At 40.4% G+C, this 19,039-nt stretch overlaps 1 protein-coding gene across 2 annotated transcripts in view; it reads left to right on the top strand.

Moving 5' to 3' along the window:
* Positions 1 to 19,039, top strand: part of ube3c (ubiquitin protein ligase E3C) — a 167,314-nt gene that overhangs the window by 39,244 nt on the left and 109,031 nt on the right. For both annotated transcript variants that reach the window (XM_072576214.1, XM_072576212.1), the window contains exons 9-11: positions 3,616 to 3,845; positions 4,361 to 4,515; positions 6,721 to 6,908. In XM_072576214.1, the coding sequence (XP_072432315.1) occupies positions 3,616 to 3,845; positions 4,361 to 4,515; positions 6,721 to 6,908 (573 nt within the window). The remainder of the gene's footprint in view (positions 1 to 3,615; positions 3,846 to 4,360; positions 4,516 to 6,720; positions 6,909 to 19,039) is intronic.

The following is a 19,039-nucleotide window of genomic DNA, read 5'->3' as shown; positions in this document are numbered from 1 at the left end:
ACATTAGTATCAATAGAGGATTGGCTATCAGAGATCAGAGTTGGGTTAAAATGCGTGTTTTCAGGATGGCAGCCTGTGGTGAGTAGAATAGTACAGGGATCAGTGTTAGGGACACATTATTTCCGATATAAATCACTTGGATGATGAAAGTTAATTTACTATCACCAAGTACATACATAACACAAAAATAAGTGGGAAGGCAAATAGTGAGGATGATGCAAGATCTACGCAGGGATTTAGACAGGTTAGACAGTCGGCAAAACGTAGCAGCTGGAATACAGTCTGGGAAAATGAGAGGTTATGGACTTTGGTGAGAAGAAAAGAGGTGCTTGAATATAATTTAAATAATTGAATCACAGAATCATTATGCTGCAGAAGGAGGTATATCTGCCCATTGTGTATGTACCAGTACTTTACCTAGTGCTGATCTTTCTCCCACTTAAGTGGAGAAAGACTGTGGAATGCAATAGAACAGAGAATTGGTGATCCTCATGCATGAATGATAAAAAGCTAGCATTGAGTGAGTTTTAAGATTTATAGCTCAGGGTGAGCTTCTGGATGTAGGTTTGCTCACTGTAGAATTCTTGAAGATCATTGAAGACACCAACATAGAAGAGGATGAATTAATGGTCTCCTTTGATGTAACTACCCTGTTCGCATCCATCAACATCAACCTGGCTAAGGAAACACGAACCACACTATTAGAAGAACCAAAGACACATGCACCAAATGCCACCAACTTCTTCAGCAAGGGCAGTATCGTCATGCTAGTGGACCTCTGCCTTACTACCCACTCCACCTTCAACAACAAAACCTACAGACAAACCAACGGAACAGCCATGGGATCTCCGATATCAGGGTTCTTAGCAGAGGCAGTCATGCAGAGACTCATCAAACAGCTCTGCCAACCATCCAACCCAAACTTTGGGTCTGCTACGTGGATCACACCTTTGTCATCACTAAACAAAACAAATTAGAGGAAACGTTGAAGACCATCAATAATACCCTTGCGGCATAAAATTCACTAAAGAGGAGGAAAACAACAATGAATTGCCATTTCTAGAATCACAGTAGAGTGAACAGCCAATGGAACTTCAAACAAGCGTCTACAGGAAAAGAACACATACGGGCCAAATATGGAACTACAAAAGCAATCCACAAATGAAGCTGTTTTCAATGAATCATCACACACTGAAGCACGGTGCAATTACGCAGAGCAGGGGAAAATCATTTGTACAGTATATTCAAAATGAATGGGTACCCAATGAACACAGTCTGCCGATTTCTCAGCAACAAACCCAAACAAGCAGACAAAACATGCCCAAGCCACTCTCCCCTATGTGAATGACGTCTTGGAAATGACTGCCAGACTACTCAGACCCCTTGGCATCATGGTAGCACATAAACCCACCAATACACTAATACAACAGCTAATGAACTTGAAAGACCCTTTTCAGACAACAAGCAAAACTAATGTAATTTACAAAATACCTTGCATGAACTGTAATGAACACTACATTAGACAAACAGGCAGAAAATTAGTTACCAGGATACATGAACAACAACTAGCCACAAAAAGACATGACCCAATCTAACTTGTATCCTTACATACGGATGAGGAAGGACACCACTTCGACTGGGACAACACATCCATCCTAGGTCAAGCCAAACAGAGACACGCAGAGAGTTCCTAGAAGCATGGCATTCCAACTCCTATCAACAAACACATTGACTTTGACTTTGATCCCATTTACCACTCGCTGAGAAAAAGAACAGGAAGTAACATCACCATAAGAAATGACATCCAGAACCCAAGGAAACCCAAACACATAAATGGAAAGCAGGCTACACCACCAGTGCTTCATTCGGAGGCTAAATGAAGATGTTACCTAGTATGGTGACGAAACGTCTGAAAATGAACCTTCCAGCCTAGCAAGCAAACCTACATCCATAGGTAGCATTGAGTTCAGTGGGTAATTGGGAAGGCAAATAGACTGTATTTCAACTTGATTGAAATATAAACAGGGATGTCTTGGTAAAACTGCACAATGCACAAATCAGACCACAGCTGAAAAAGCCTGTGGGTCTCGTATCAAAGAAAAGATAGCCTGGCATTGGAGGGGGTCCAAAGAGGGTATACTGGGCTGACAGCAGGTTTGGAGGAGGCCTTATGTTGAGGTGTTGAAAAGTTTGAGCCTGTGCACGTTTGTGTTTTGATGAATAAGAGACTACTTTATTGAAACAAAAGATTCTTGAGAGACTTCTCACTTTTTCATATATACATGATGTGGATGGAATGACTCAAGATATGATTGCTAAACTTAAGACCTTGCATTGATCGCTGATGAACACCACTCGTTGCATCTTGCCAACTTGAAAAAGACGCATTTATTCCTACTGTTTACTGCCAGCTAGCTGATAACAGCACTAGACTTCACTGCATGCTTACTTTTAAGCTACTAGTGTACAAAGGCAGCCAGGTCTGGTTGTACCTCCCTTTTCCAAATTTGTCACCAGTCTGCTTTCCTGTTATGGCTACGCCCATTTATCCAGGTACGGCACATATTATGCATTTGCCCACTCAGTAAACTTGAACAAATCTCACAGAAATATCTGTGTATCCTTCTCAAAGTTCATCCTACCCTGGATTGTATTGAATGCAAACTTGGAGATATTACATTTCATTCCCTCATCTAAACCATTAACAGGGAATCTCAGTGGTTAGCATTACTGTCTCACAGCACCAGCGACATGGGTTCGATTCCAGCCTTGGGCAACTTGCAGAGTTTGCATGTTCTCCCTGTGTCAATGTGGGTTTCCTCTGGATGCTCCAGTTTCCTCCCACTTTCTGAAGATGTGCAGGTTAGATAGATTGGCCATGGTAGATACAGGATTATGGAGATGGAGTGGCAGGGGTGGGTCTGTGTGGGATGCTTTTTGGAGGGTCGGTGCAGACTCAATGGGCAGAATAGCCTCTTTACCCACTGTAAGGATTCTAATCTATCATGATTAGCTTGGGTCCAAGCGCTGATGCCTGTGGTACCCTACTAGTCACTGCTGCCACTCCTGCACTTCCTTCCTGAATGTTTTACTTCGTGTGATGGTCAGCCATCCCCTTTCTGTCTGTAAAATCCTTAACTGTAGTATGACCACCTCGCTAAACATGTTAGCCACTACATTCTCAGCATCACGGATGCTCCACAGTGAGTCGACCCATAGCTCCAGCTCTGAAAAGCGGTCGTCATTAACGACTAGAAGTGTCCCTTATTTCCCATATTGCACAAAAGGAGTACACCAATGGTGTCAGCATGACGTCTGTCTAGATTAAGCAGAAATTTCTCCAGTTTATTACTTGGATGGATGAAGGTCTGTTATCTCAATATGGGCCAGCAGCCTCTATAGATTAGTTCATTTTTAGGTACAAATTGAGTTTCTTCACTGAACTATGTCAGGAGGATAAAAATCTAAGAGTTGCATCATTGCAGTTTTTAAAAGGGGGGGGGGGGGGATCTTGTAGAATTTGTCATCTTTGTTTGCCATCAGGTAGTGTTTTTATTACCAGCTGAACTTAATTTTGCTGTAGTTTCTGAAATTTGAATGCATTTATTTGTGCAGGCATCAGGTTTTTGCTGCGTTGGCAAAAGAGTTTTTCACTACACCCTTCACAGACCAGATCTACAACTTCCTTGTTCCAGCACTGTCTGCAAGAGCTTCCTTTCCGTATGTGTCTTTTTTGAGTGCACTGTTAATACCAAACATGACCTCGTCAGTAGGACTCACTTTTACCAGGGATATGGCACCTTGGCTTCTGTACTTTGTTCTTGCTGTTGGAGAATCGCAAATAGGTATGATATTTTTCCTTCAGCTTGTATAGTGTATTGAAGAAGCATGATGCAATCATTTTATGCTGTGCTTGCCTTGAGTGACCTAGTGATTTTTTTAAAATGTTTCAATTGCGATATATCCCATTGACTGGCTTTGAGATCTATGTTCTCTTGGATTGCAATACTTTAAACAAGTTTTTAAAACTTTAATTTTGTTCTTTGCATACTTGGAAGCATTGAATTGGGACCAGTCCATTATCCACGTGACATTCATGCCGCTTCCTTTTCTGTTTGTGTATTTTCACATGGCTGAAAACTTGTGTTTGATGACTAAAGCATGTTATGATCGATTCTCGGTAACTGGTTGGGTCGAACAGCTAAGTTGCTCTTGAGCATAAGACATTTTTTGCATGAACAGTTTAAGTATAAGTTTGTCACCTTGCCATCTTCCTCCTTATTTTTATGGAGCACTGCTATTTTATTCTTTGTGTCAATAAATGGCAGTAACCTTTGTTGTATCTTTTCATCTTAAATAGGGATTCTGTCTGAGGATGGAATGCTTGTATACTTAAGGATGGTGCAGATTCTTTTACCACAGTTACCTGTTTCATTGACTGGTTCAAATAGCAGAGAAATTGGCAGTGACTCTGAAAATGAAGAGGAGGAGGAGCGTAAAATGATAACCAATAACGTAAGACAAATTCAGAATTGTTGTGATACGTATGTATTGTGGTGCTAATCAATTGAAGAAGTAACAAAGAGTATTGATGAGGGCAGAGGAGTAGATGTGATCTATATGGACTTCAGTAAGGCGTTTGCCAAGGTTCCCCATGGGGGGCTGGTTAGCAAGGTTAGATCTCACTGAATACAGGAGAACTAGCCATTTGGATACAGAACTGGCTCAAAGGTGGTGGTGGAGGGTTGTTTTTCAGACTGGAGGCCTGTGACCTGTGGAGTGCCACAAGGATCGGTGCTGGGTCCTCTACTTTTTGTAATTTACATAAATGATTTGGATGCGAGCATAAGAGGTACAGTTAGTAAGTTTGCAGATGACACCAAAATTGGAGGTGTAGTGGACAGCGAAGAGGGTTACCTCCGATTACAACAGGATCTTGACCAGATGGGCCAATGAGCTGAGAAGTGGCAGATGGAGTTTAATTCAGATTAATGCGAGGTGCTGCATTTTGGAAATGTAAATGTTAGCAGGAATTGTACACTTAATGGTAAGGTCCTAGGGAGTGTTGCTGAACAAAGAGACCTTGGAGTGCAGGTTCATAGCTCCTTGAAAGTGGAGTCGCAGGTAGATAGGATAGTGAAGGCGGCGTTTGGTATGCTTTCCTTTATTGGTCAGAGTATTGAGTACAGGAGTTGGGAGGTCATGTTGCGGCTGTACAGGACATTGGTTAGGGCACTGTTGGAATATCATGTGCAATTCTGGTCTCCTCCCTATCGGAAAGATGTTGTGAAACTTGAAAGGGTTCAGAAAAGATTTACAAGGATGTTGCCAGGGTTGGAGGATCTGAGCTACAGGGAGAGGCTGAACAGGCTGGGGCTGTTTTCCCTGGAGCATCGGAGGCTGAGGGGTGATCTTATAGAGGTTTACAAAATCGTGAGGGGCATGGATAGAATAAATAGGCAAAGTCTTTTCCCTGTGGTGGGGGAGTCCAGAACTAGAGGGCATAGGTTTAGGGTGAGAGGGGAAAGATATAAAAGAGACCTACGGGGCAACATTTTCATGCAGAGGGTGGTACGTGTATGGAATGAGGTGCCAGAGGAAGTGGTGGAGGCTGGTACAATTGCAACATTTAAGAGGCATTTGAATGGGTATATGAATAGGAAGGGTTTAGAGGGATATGGGCCGGGTGTTGGCAGGTGGGACTAGATTGGGTTGGGATATCTGGTCGGCATGGACGGGTTGGACCAAAGGGTCTGTATCCATGCTGTACATCTCTGACTCTATGACTCTAATTACTGTATCAGTTGTAGCTGAGCCTGATCCAATGCTTGCCTAATATCTACATGGCCTTGCTTTACAGTAAAGATTGTTGCATAATAATCAGGCATTATACCTATTAAACCAGTTGTGGCCAAGTCTTCTGCAACATTTTAACCGCACTTGAAGTCTACTAAATGATGCAGACGCAAAGGATTGCACCGGGTCCTTGCTACTGCTTATTTACTCTCTGTAGATGCATAGGAGAGCTGTTTGTAAAATGGAATCAAGCTGCTTAAGTGTGTGGTATAATGAGGTTTGAAATAGTAAATTATTTTTAAGAAGCTTGTTTCTTCAAAAACATGCACACTGAGGGCTACTGCGAGAAAATGGCAATGTATGATAAAACCAAATGGTTTATCTGGAGGAGGTCCACTGGTATCGACATAAAGGGCAAAAAGATCTATTTTATCTTACAACGCTCTGGCTCAGAAAATTCAACTGTATCGGATTCAATTCTGTGATTCACTGTCACCAAACTTGAAGCACAATTTGTGCTTTTTAATCGAAAACGTCATAGCAAATTCATTTGACATTGATTTTACTACTTATCTCACGAGAAGAATTCTCTAGTTGTCAATTCTGAGAACGTTTTCCCGTCTGGTTTGCGGTTTTTAAAAAAAAATCTAGTGTACCATTTATTTTCTGTTTATTACCCTTAAACTTTCTCTCCCCCCCCCCACCATTGTTCGACATTTTACGAACTGCTTTATCATGACCAAAATGTGAGATACTAGCACATTGAAAATAAATGCAATTAATTATGAGTTTTCTTCAAATTTAGCGATTTGTTTTTAAACAAAATTTAGAATGTTCAGGGTATCATGTTTTAATGTGGAAATAAAATAATTTGTTCCTTTTATAAAATATGCGCTGATATTTCTTATTTGGTTCTGTTTCAAGGACGATGGTAGAATTTCAATAAGTATAATTACTGCAGAGTGTCTCAAGAAGTTGGACACTAAACAGCAGACTAATGCCCTGCTCAATCTGGTATGGAAGGAATCTGTGAGTGAAGATGTTTTCACAATGATGGCGTCTATTTGTCATACCCTGATGGTACAGCACAGAATGATGGTTCCAAAAATCAGGTAAAACAGGTCATCTTGGAAGGTTAGATTTACTTGTGAATTATACTAAAGTTAACTCTGGGGTCAAACCGTAATGCACATTAATCTCTCAATAGGATTCCATAATCCCTGATCTTAAAAATGGTCCTTTATCCATTTCAGTCCACAATCAAAATGTAGAAAATTTTCTTCGCATCTGTAGCAGGTAGAATTGTCTAAATAGATTAGACCTAGCCCATCTCCTATTCCTAGTGTGTCAAAGTTAGTCTGTCAGGGCATTGTAAGATTAGCAGACAAATTAAGATTTTTCATAAAACAAGCAAACTAATCACACTGACTTTCAAACATGATTTGGAGATTGAAAATGTGCATTGTTCCAACAATTTCCAATTTAATCTGAAGACAAACAAAGTGCTTGTATTTGTTCTACATAGCTTGCTTTTCTCTGGAAGAGATTGCTAACTGGAAGTTGATTGGATGCCATTCTGCATCAAGCATGGCTGACCAGGAAGGATCTACTCGTTGACTAGTTGTCCACAAGGCTGCCGTGTGCACACTGCTTCCATTGCTATAACTGTGTTCATATGAGGGTGGTTTCTGCTATGTGGACAGAAGGTTTTCTGTGCTTACAATATGCATGGTGGAGATAGGGAAGTACTAACATCCTCCTCCATTGGCTATGAGTATTTGGGCAACAAGTCAGTTTAATCTAAGTGTTGTTGTCTTGAATAGAGTATCACTCTGCCAAATGTGAAAAATATCTTCAGTTTATGTATAATATTGGATTGCAATTGTTGACTTTGAGCATCGTTTCCAAATATTGATGTGTTATACTGCTTAAAACTGGAAGAACTTTGTGGGCTGTAATGTTTATTTTAATGTTGTTACAATCTCAGTTAATGAACATACTGGGCAAATCAAATGCCAGAGTGAAACCTGGCCTATGAGACATATTTTTGCTATTTCCTTACCATGGTGGAGGTAGTCAATAACTGAATTATTCACAAAGGGCTGCCAGTGTACTTTTATGAAAGAATAACAAACTTTATCACATACAGAAAAGACTAATTTACACTACTCAATGACTAGTTGAAATTATTATTACAAGTATTAGAAATGGAACCAACCTTTTTACCCTCAACAGCAGTCTTACATGTGTTGAAATTTCCAATTCCCTGCCTTATCCCCGTAACTCTCTAACCTTATTAATTAAAAATCTGTCTATCTCAGCCTTGAATATACTAATATCCTGAACAGGTCTTCATCTTAAAGAATTGTACAGATTTGATGACCTGATGTTCGTGAGAATCCCCTGTCTCAGCATGGTTCAGGTGTGAATTGCGCCACTGGTACACATCCCATATTCCCTAGTCCTGGTGCCATGCCCTCTTTGCATCAAATTCCTATTTTGAATCAAATGCCCAGATAAAGTCATTTGGTTATTGTCTTACTGAAAGTCTGTCTCTCTCTCTCACTGACTGTTCTCCTTATTGATCTGATCTGATCAAATCAAGTCAAATCAAATCAAAATGAAGCCATACTTCGCTCTGTCCACTTTGGAATGTGCATTTCCAAATTGTTTATCATGTTATTTCTCACTGGGCTGAATATGTGTTGCTGGAAAAGCGCAGCAGGTCAGGCAGCATCCAAGGAGCAGGAGCATCGAAGAAGGAAGAAGGGCTTATGCCCGAAACTTTGATTCTCCTGTTCCTTGGATGCTGCCTGACCTGCTGCGCTTTTCCAGCAACACATTTTCAGCTCTGATTTCCAGCACCTGCAGTCCTCACTTTCTTCCAAAAGATTTTATTTCTCACTGGGGTAGAGCACTGGAAATCTAGCCCTCACTATTCTTGGAGTCCTGAAAAAGTTAAAGATTTTAAAAAGCATTTTTATCTAAGTCAGGATCACTTAAATTATTCTCTCAAACTTTCCTGAGTTCATAATGTTAATTACCTTTGCTATCTCTGCACTACATTGGACAAAGTGGCAGAAAAGTAACGACCAGGATACATGAACATCAACTAGCCACAAAATGACATGACCCCCTCTCACTCGTAATCTTACATACAGATAAGGAAGGACACCACTTCGATTGGGACAACATATCCATCCTAAGACGAGCCAAACAGAAACACGCACAAGAATTGCTAGAAGCATGGCATTCCAACCAGAACTCCTATCAACAAACACACGTACTTGGACCCCATTTACCACCCCCTGAGAAAAAGAATAGGAAATGAAGCCACCACAGGAAATGGCATCACCTACCCAAGGAAACCCAAACATATAAATAGAAAGCAGGAAGCTCACTGAAGGTGTTACCTAGTATGGTGACGAAATGTCTGAAAATGAACCTTCCAGCTCAGTGAGCAAACTTATATCCATAAGAATGTAGTTGATGCAAGGATCTTGATAGGCTGAGGAAATTTTCCTCCACAGATCTTTTGGCCCTGAGTAATTGATACATTCACCATATATATGGTCGAGACAGATAGTCACACAGCAAGGAAACAGACCCTTTGGTTCCAGCGGTCCATGCCGACCATGTCCCCAACCTAAACTAGGTCCACTTGCCTATTCCTGGCCCATATTTCTCCAAACCTTTCCAATCCATGTTTTAAACACTAATTGTACCCACATTTGCCACTTTCTCAGGAAGTTCATTTCACATGAGCCACCCTCTGCTTAAAAAAAAATTGTCCCTCCTGTCTTTATTTTTAAATTGCTCTCTTCGAACCTTACAAATATCCCCCCAGTCTTGAAATCCCCTATGTTGGGGGAAAAGATAACTACCATTAACTATATCTACATCTCATTATTTTATAAACTTCTATCAGGTCGCCTTTCAACCTCTATGTCCAGTGGAAAAACAAATCCCAGTCTCTTCAGCCTTTTTTAAGAACCTGAACCTTCCAAACCTGCCAACATCCTGGTAAATCTCTTCTGAACTCTCTCCAGCTTAATAATATCCTTCCTACACATGGGTGACCAGAACTGGAAGCAGTATTCCAGAAGAGACCTTTCCAATGTCCTGTACAACCTCAACATGATGTCCTAACTTTTGTACTTGAAGAATTGAATAATGAAGGCAAGTGTGCCAAACACCTTGTCAAATCACTCTGCCACCCTGTCTATATGTGATGCAGCCTTCAAAGAATTATGTACCTGCACCCCTTCGTCCTTCTGTTCTACACTACTACCCAAGACCTTCCTTTTGCGTGTTGCACCAAAATCCATTACCTCCATTTTCAGAGTTGGAAGTGAACATCTTGCATAATTTGAGTAAGCATCACTATATTGAATATCACTAGTTAGCGACTGAATCTACTATTTTGCTATTGCAGAGTAAACACTCTTAAAATCACCTACTCTTCATTTCCTATGAATTGTAGGATTCATGCAACAAAGTGTCATTCAGGGTTGAGTCTTCAAGATGTCAAATGGGTTAGTTTTAAAAAATGCATCTGCAGATTCTTGTCCATACTTGGGAGAAATGGTTTTAAAAAAAACATTTGGTTGCTGCTGAGGCAGTTCCAGAATTCCTACAAGTGACAATCTGGTATTTTTCATAGCTACGTTCTGTGCAGCTTTGGTTATGTAAGATTTCTAACATGACTACAATGCAGCAGGTGTATCTTCAATTGGCATTCTCAAAAATGCTCCACTATGTTGTATCTGATTTTGTGTGTGTGTGTGTCTGATTAATTTTTAGTTTGATTAGCTATCTCCGTAAGATTGCCTTAACTCAATTGGTAGCATTCATGTCCAAATCAGATTGTTATGGGCTCAAGCTTCACTCTGGGATTTGAGAATATAATTTGATTTCAAGTACAATAGTGAAAAAAAACACTCCATTATCTGTCAAATGATAAAGTCGAGGGCATGTCTGTTCTTCAAGTGACTGTAAAATATTTTATTTTTGAATTCAAAGAAAAGCAGAATTTAGTATTCAGGTCAAAGTTTTTTTTTCTCTCCTTTGCCCTCACTCCCACCCTCCATTTTCCCCCTCTAGCTCTTTCTGCCAAACTCTCGAGCTTGAGCTCTTGCTCCCTCCCCCTGCTTCCCTCTGTGGACCGTTCTGTTTTACTTGTGTGCAGACTGAAAATTTTCGATGCAACTTCGGAGGATTGCTTTGACCTGGATGGTATTAAGCTTCATGAGTGTTGTTACAACTGTTTGCAACCAGGCAATGGAAAGCATTTCACCTCACAGCTGACTTGTGCCTTGTTGCTTGGATGTCGTGAGTTAATTAGTTAAGAATTTCCAGTCCCTTCATCTGCTTTTGTTGCCCCTTTTGTTTATATAGAACATTACAGTGCAGTACAGGCCCTTCAGTCCTTGATGTTGCACTGACTTCTGAAACCAATCTGAAGCCTATCTATCCTACAAGATTCCTTTTTCATCCAGATTAGGTTAGATTAGATTATTTACAGTGTGGAAACAGGCCCTTTGGCCCAACAAGTCCACACCGACCCTCCGAAGAGCAACCCGTCCAGCCCATTCCCCTACATTTACCCCTTCACCTAACACTACGGGCAATTTAGCATGGCCAATTCACCTAACCTGCACATTTTTGGACTGTGGGAGGAAACCGGAGCACCAGAAGGAAACCCACGCAGACACTGGGAGAATGTGCAAACTCCACACAAACAGTTGCCTGAGGCAGAAATTGAACCTGGGTTTCTGGTGCTGTGAGGCAGCAGTGCCGCCCATATGTTTATCCATTGACCATTTAAATGCCCTTAAAGTTGGTGAGTCTATGACTGTTGCAGGCAGTGCATTCCATGCCCCTACTACTGAGTAAACAAAACTACCTCTGACATCTGTCCTATATCTATCACCCCTCAATTTAAAGCTATGTACCCTCTTGCTAACCATCACCATCCGAGGAAAAAGGCTCTCACTGTCCACCCTATCTAATCCTCTGATTGTTTTATATGTCTCAACTCACCTCTCAAGCTTCTTCTCGAACATAAACAGCCTCAAGTCCCTCAGCCTTTCCTTATAAGACCTTCACTCCTTACCAGGCAACCTCCAAGTAAATCTCCTCTACACCCATTCCAAAGTTTCCACATCCTTCCTTTAATGCGATGACCAAACTGTACACAATACTCAACCCGTATGTCCGGTGGAAAAAGAAATCCCAGTCTGTCTTTAGAACCTGAACCTTCCATACCTGCCAACATCCTGGTAAATCTCTTCTGAACTCTCTTCAGCTTAATAATATCCTTCCTATAAATGGGTGACCAGAACTGGAAGAGGCATCAGAGTTTTGTACAGCTGCAGCATGACCTCGTGGCTCCGAAACTCAATTTCTCAACCCAATAAAAGCTTACACACTGTATGCCTTCTTAACAACCCTATCAACCTGGTGGCAACTTTCAGGGATCTGTATACATTAAAACTAAGATCTCTGCTCATCTCCACTACCAAGAATCTTACCAGTAGCCCAGTACTCTTTATTCCTGTCAGACTGAATCACCTTACACTTTTACCGCATTAAACTCCGTTTGTGACCTTTTAGCCCAGCTCTGTAGCCCATGTATGTCCCTCTGTAACCTGCTCTTTCTACACCCTCATCCAAGTCATTTACTGGCTCCTAAACAGATCCCTGCGGTACACCACTAGTAATTGAATTCCAGATGAACGTTTCCCACCAACCACCACCCTTTGTCTTCTTTCAGCTAGCCAAGTTCTGATCCAAACCACTAAGTCGCCCTTAATCCCATGCCTCTGTATTTTGTGTAATAGCCTACTGTGGGAAACCTTATCAAATGCCTTACTGTGATCCATATGCACCACATCAGCTGCTTTACCCACATCCACCTGTTTGGTCGCTTTCTTAAAGTTTGTGAGGCATGACTTATCCTTCACAAAACCATGTTGACTTTCCCTAATGAACTGAATCCTCTAGATGATTATAAATCCTATCCCTTATAACCTTTTCCAACACTTTACCCACAACCGAAGTAAGGTTCACAGGTCTACAATTGCCAGGGTTGGTTCTACTCCCCTTCTTGAGCAAGGGAACTACATTTGCTATCCTCCAGTCTTCCACAATTCCTGTGGACAATGATGACATTAAGATCAAAGCCAAAGCCTTGGCAATCTTCTCCCTGGCTTCCCAGAGAATCCTAGAATAAATTCCATCCGGCCCAGGGGCCTTAACTATTTTCACACTTGCCACAATTGCTAACACTTGTCTTTTTCTCATAAGAATAGTGACGAAAAATATTCATTTAGCACATCCCCTATCTCCTCTGACTCCACACAAAACTTCCTACTACTGTCCTTGATTGGACCTAATTTTTCTCTAGTCATTCTTTTATTCCTGATAAACCTATAGAATGCTTTAGGGTTTTCCTCGATCCTCCCTGCCAACAACTTCTCATGTCCCCTCCCTTGGCTCCTCTTAACTCTCTCTTTAGGTCTTTCCTGGCTAACTTGTAACTGACCCTTCACGTTTCATCCTAACGTAAGTTTCCTTCTTGACAAGAGATTCAACTTCCTTAGTAAGCCATGGCTCCCCTCGCTCGATCACTTCCTCCCTGTCTAACGTGCAGTGGCTGTTCCTTGATTAAGCTCCACGCCTCAATTGTGCCCATGCCTTGCAATTTCCTTCCACATCGTATGCATTCTAAATCTTGCATCATCGCATCACAATTGCCTTTCCCCCAGCAATAACCCCTTGCCCTACAGTACGTACCAGTCCCTTTCCGTCGCTAAAATAAACATAACTGAATTGTGGTCACTGTCAACAAAGTACTCACCTACCCCCAAATCCAACACCTGGCTAGGTTTATTACCCAATACCAGATCCAATGTGGCCTTGCCCTTGTTGGCTTGATTAATTGGCTGGGTTAATTCAGTTTCTGGTCAATGGCGATCCTCAGGATATTAATGACTGGATTCAGCAATGCTAATACCATTCGGTTTTGAATTCTTGATTAGCCCCATTTGCTGGGCATAGCTATTATCAGGCAGAGATGGAACTTTTTATTTCAGTTTGTGCGTGATTCCTGTTCAGGTCTTGTTGTAAATGGGTGTGGACTGCTCTGTTAACTGAAAAGCTGGTCATGAAATGAAGACCGTGTAACAAGCCCCATGCATGACTTTCCTAAAAAGGGAAAGGTTATGGAATAACTGAAGATGGCTAATCCAAGGACACTGCTGTGTAGAATTCATGTAGTGACTATGAAGGGTTGAAATGATTAACCTTTAATCAACCCAAAACAAGGACCTTTGTGTGTGCGCTTCCTGACTCACATTGACTTCGATTTTATTCAGACTCCTTGATGTCATATTGAGTCAAATACTGCACTGGTTTTGAGGGTAGTGTGTCTCGCTTCATGTCTGGAATTCAACTCCTTTTCAGTGTTAGAATGGTTCTGGTGGAACCCAAAATTCGCATTAATGTTGCAGGTTATTGCTGACAGTGTGCTGTGTTAAACCATGATCATGACACTATCCATCAATTGGCTTAAAGTGAGAGTACCCTTAGTGTGCAATTGGTTGGATTGGACCTTCTGGAGATGGAGTGTGGTTTTGGGTCTTTTGAATGTGGATTTGGAGATGTCATGCAAGAGAAAGGAATCTGAGAGGCCAGTGACATAACAGCTGAAACAGCTTTTACTGCTGGTGGAGGAGAAATAACCAGAATTGAGAGGTATGGGAATTCTTGTGGGGGATGTGGATCTGGCAGAAATCAAAGTTAGGATGCAGATAAGGCCTTAAAAGAAATTAAAAATGCTGATCCTGAAAAAATTGGTAACTCCAGAACATTGCTAAATTAATAATTTTAATGAATCCAAAAAAAATTCAGTATTGCAATTGTAATCTTTTCTGTTTAGGTGGTGCAGGCTCGAAGGGCAGAATGGCCTACTCCTGCACCTATTGTCTATTGTTTATTACTCTTTCATGAAGTAATTTTGTATTAAAATATGAAGCATTTTCAATCCATCCTGAAGCCTAGAGAGACATGCAGCAATATTTCACGAGTTAATCAAATACAGATTTCTATTTTGGAATCCCTACAGCGTTAGACACAAGCGACCAAATCCACACCGACCATCCGAAGAGTAAACCACTCAGACCTATTCCCCTACCCTATTACTCTACATTTACCCTGACTAATGCACCTAACCTACACATCCCTGAGCACTATGGGCAATTTAGCACAACCAACTCACCTAACCTGCACATCTTTGGACTGAGAGAGGAAACCGGAGCTGCTGGAGAAAATCCACGCAGACACTGGGAGTGGACAGCTACCGGGAGGTGGACTTGAACTGGGTCTCTGGTGCTGAGGGGCGGTGGTGCTAACCACTAAGCCACCATGCCGCCCCTTTTTGCAGTGAGAAACTTCAGAATATAGTTATACAGCTGAGAAACAGACCCTTGAGTCCAAATCATCCATGCCGATCATGTTTCCCAAACTAAACTCGTTCCACTTGATTGCGTTTTGCTCATGTTCCTTTAAACCTTTCCTCTTCATGTAACTGTCCAAATGTCTTTTAAATGTTGCAACTGTACCTGCGTCTACCATCTCCTCTGATAGTTCATTCCATACGTGAACCATCCTCTGTGAAGAAAAAGTTGTCCCTCGGGTCTGTCTGAAATCTTGCTGCTCTCACCTTAATAGGCTGCCTACTTTTGAACCCCCCCACCCCCCCCAGATTTAGGGGTAAAAAGATTCCAAAGAGCAAATGTTGGCAATAAAAGAGATAAATACTTCTGCTGATCCTGTGTTGTGCCTAATGGTGTTCATTGCAAAACAGCAATGTAAATAATGCACTGAAAGCTTATTAGCTGCTGTCTTAGTTTAGGAGTGTTTATAGCTGCCAGAGGAAGTAAGATGTCAGTGAAACTGTCAATGCTCGATTAAGATAATTAGCTTTTTGTGGACTAATTACATCAGGACAGGATGTGAGGTTTCAAGAACATAGCTGCTGCTGAATTGGAATGTATGCATTTATTGCTGCAAATAACCTGCCTCTCTGGGTAATAACTACTGATTTTAAATGCATCATCACACTGGTTGTGTTTACTAGTGAACTGTTTGTAAAGATGTTTACTGAAGTGAAGAAAGCAAGACCATGGCTATAATTGTATGAGCACAGCTGCCATTTCCTGTGGATTGCCTAGCTCTAAATCAGCAATTTTACAGAGAATCAGCACAGTGGAATGGTCCAAAATCGTTCATTACAAGTTTATTTATAGTCTTCAATTAATTGGCTGTGAGTCACTAAATTTTTCAGGTATATAGACCTTTGTCTTTTTTTTAATGTATCAAAATGTTATTTTACGTAAGAAGTTTTAGGTCTGTCAGCTTTTTAGTATTGATTTTGGTCATGTAAGAATGTAAGTATTTGTATCAAAACAATTTGGTTTTCTACTACTATCACCTCATGTGATTTGGTGTCCTGCTTTCTTTAAAGTACTTCTCAAAGCACTTGATGTTTAATTATATTGTCGGCCCGATAAATAAATTTGTGCATTTCAAGAGACCCTCTGGTTAAATTAGCAATTTCCTTGATTAGCATCCAACACCTGTATCACTTAGTTTTCTTTGTTCTTTAAGGCACATGTCCTCCCTCTTGGCAATCACGAGGAACTCAATATGAAGTGAGTCAATAGGCAGGGGTTGATTTCCAGAGTGTAGTCCAAAGCCCCTCTGAAATAAAAATAGCAAGTATTGGAAATAAACAGTCTGTGAGTTACTAAATAGAGAAGAATTGAGTTAATATGTTAAGTTCAATACTTCAGAGCTTGAAGCCAAGTGAAATTGTCAATTCAAAACAAACAAAGGAGAGGTTTTTAAGAGAACACAGGTAAATTCTGGAATGCTGATTCTTGTTAAATTGAAACAATGATACTTGTGCATAATGGAAGAGAAGGAAGCCATAATGATCCAACAATAGAGTCAAATCATGGTGGAAAAATTTGAATTGTTTAAAAAGCTGTAAACCATTGTTTCTAACTTCTGGTCTGATTTTAAAAAAATTAAAAAATGTAACTCTGTTTTGCCCTTGGTAGGACATGCCTGACATATTGAATATTTCCATCATTTTTTGTCTTTGACTCTTAAAATATGGCATGTAATGGCTGCTGAGAGTTGCAAGTAGTCCAAATAATTGCTTTCTCTCTGTAGTATTAGCAACATAATAGAGTATGGATGGAATTTAACCTACATCTTATTGCTTTGCTTTGCTTTATTTTGGTGTTTGGGTGTGTTGTGTATTTTTAATTTAGTTTTTAATTTGTGTAAGTTTTGGTGGGGGGGGGAGAGAAATTTGGTCATTTGCTGAACTTAGAGAAAACTGTGAAATGGGGAGATTACTTTTACTTAGAAGTTTGGACATGTGCATAATGATTGTAAACTAATCCTGAATATTTTATGTTGTTGACTTGTCCTTTTGTGCAGCAATAATTGAGTGCGGAGTGGTGTTGGTGGCAGGTCTGTAATCAGTGAGAAAACATGAGGTCTCTTCACAAGAGCTGCATGCTAGCCACATCATAACTAGCTGTGCAAATAGCATTTTAAGCTTTCGTGATCAATGTTTTTAATATGTTACTTGGCAGTATTAGAACTATACCTTTCCATTGCCTCTGTGCTTAGGTTGTACTAAGTACAAAATTATGTTTATAGTGCATTCAGTGCAAAGGGGGCATGTGGAATTCAGATCCATTACTAAAAATGATTTAAATATGGCTTTCGTAGTAAAATTTCCTGATCAACAGATGACAATTTTTTTATTTGTGGTTAAGAAAAATACATCAGTATAAGTGACAATAAACTGAGTGGGACAGGAAGAGACAAAGTTGATCACTAATAGTGCATCAGAAAGTAAGGTCTCATCGAGAATAACAGTGGAAAAATAATTCAAGTCACTTTATTTGAATGTGTGGAGCACCTAAAATATGTTAGATGAACTAGTGACACAAATAGATACAAATATTAGATGTAATCACCATGAAAGAACTTTTTTTTTACTCATGGACTATGCATGTTGCAGGCTAGGCCAGAATTTATTGCCCATCACTAATTGTCCAGAACTGTGTGGTGTTAGTCTATTTCAGCAGGCAGTTAAGTATCAGCTGAGTTGCTGTGGATCTGGAGTTGCATGTAAACCAAATCAGGAAAGCCCAGCAAATATTGTTCCCTAAAGGACGTTACTGAACCAGGTGGGTTTTTAATAACAATCAGCAGTGGTTACATCATAACCATTTTGCTAGTTTTTAATTCCAGGCCTTTGCTGAATTCAAATTTTGCCATCTGCTGTGATGGGATTCAAACGTAAATCCCCAGAGCATGACAACATGGAGTTTTGACTTACAAGTCCCGTGAGACTACTGCTGTACTACTGCCTCCCCTAAAGTGACCAAGGTTACAAGTGACCTAGTTCAGAAGTAAATATTCTGAGTGTACAACATTTTGAAAAGACAGCAACAATGGAAAATGAAGGACAGTTGATAAGCAATGATATATAAAGACATTAGTGAAAAGGCATCTTGGCTCTAAAAATCAGGAGGTAGAACCAGTATGGGTAGAGATGAGGAATGGCAAGGGACAGAAAAGGTTGGTGGGAGTTGTTCATAGGGCAACTTAGTCGTTATTTTGTCATTCAGTGCAGTAGCAAGAAACTATTGGAGCTACAAACTGGGGTATTATAAATTGTGGAGAAATTTTAAACCTCATACAGACTGGGGAAAATGAAATTCGCAAATGCAACCTGAGAACTAAGTTGTGGAATGCTTTTGTGACAGTTGCCTAAAACAATATGTTGTGGAACCAACTAGAAATGAAGCTCTTTTAGATTTAGTATTGTGCAATGACACAAGGTTAATAAATTATTTTATTGGAAAATAATCTCCAGGAAGTAGTGATCATAACAATTATATTTTAGGTCACTGTTATGGACCAGACTAAATTAACTCAAAAATAGATGAAGATGATAGTCTGGACCACAGCATTTGCTTACTTTTAAAGGCGAGTATAAGGCCTTGTGTTCCAGATGCAATTCGGTTGATAAAACTACCAGGCTTGAAGCAAATTCCTACACTACAGTTAAAATACAAACAAAAGAAAGAAGAATTGGAAAAACGTAAGTCTACTGAAAAACTGAACAGAATAATTGGCAAAAGCAAATTCT

The sequence above is a fragment of the Chiloscyllium punctatum genome, chromosome 8 (assembly GCF_047496795.1).
Source record: "Chiloscyllium punctatum isolate Juve2018m chromosome 8, sChiPun1.3, whole genome shotgun sequence".
NCBI lineage: Eukaryota > Metazoa > Chordata > Chondrichthyes > Orectolobiformes > Hemiscylliidae > Chiloscyllium > Chiloscyllium punctatum.
The sequence above is the reverse complement of the archived record's forward strand: the minus strand, read 5'-3'. Positions and strand labels throughout refer to the sequence as shown.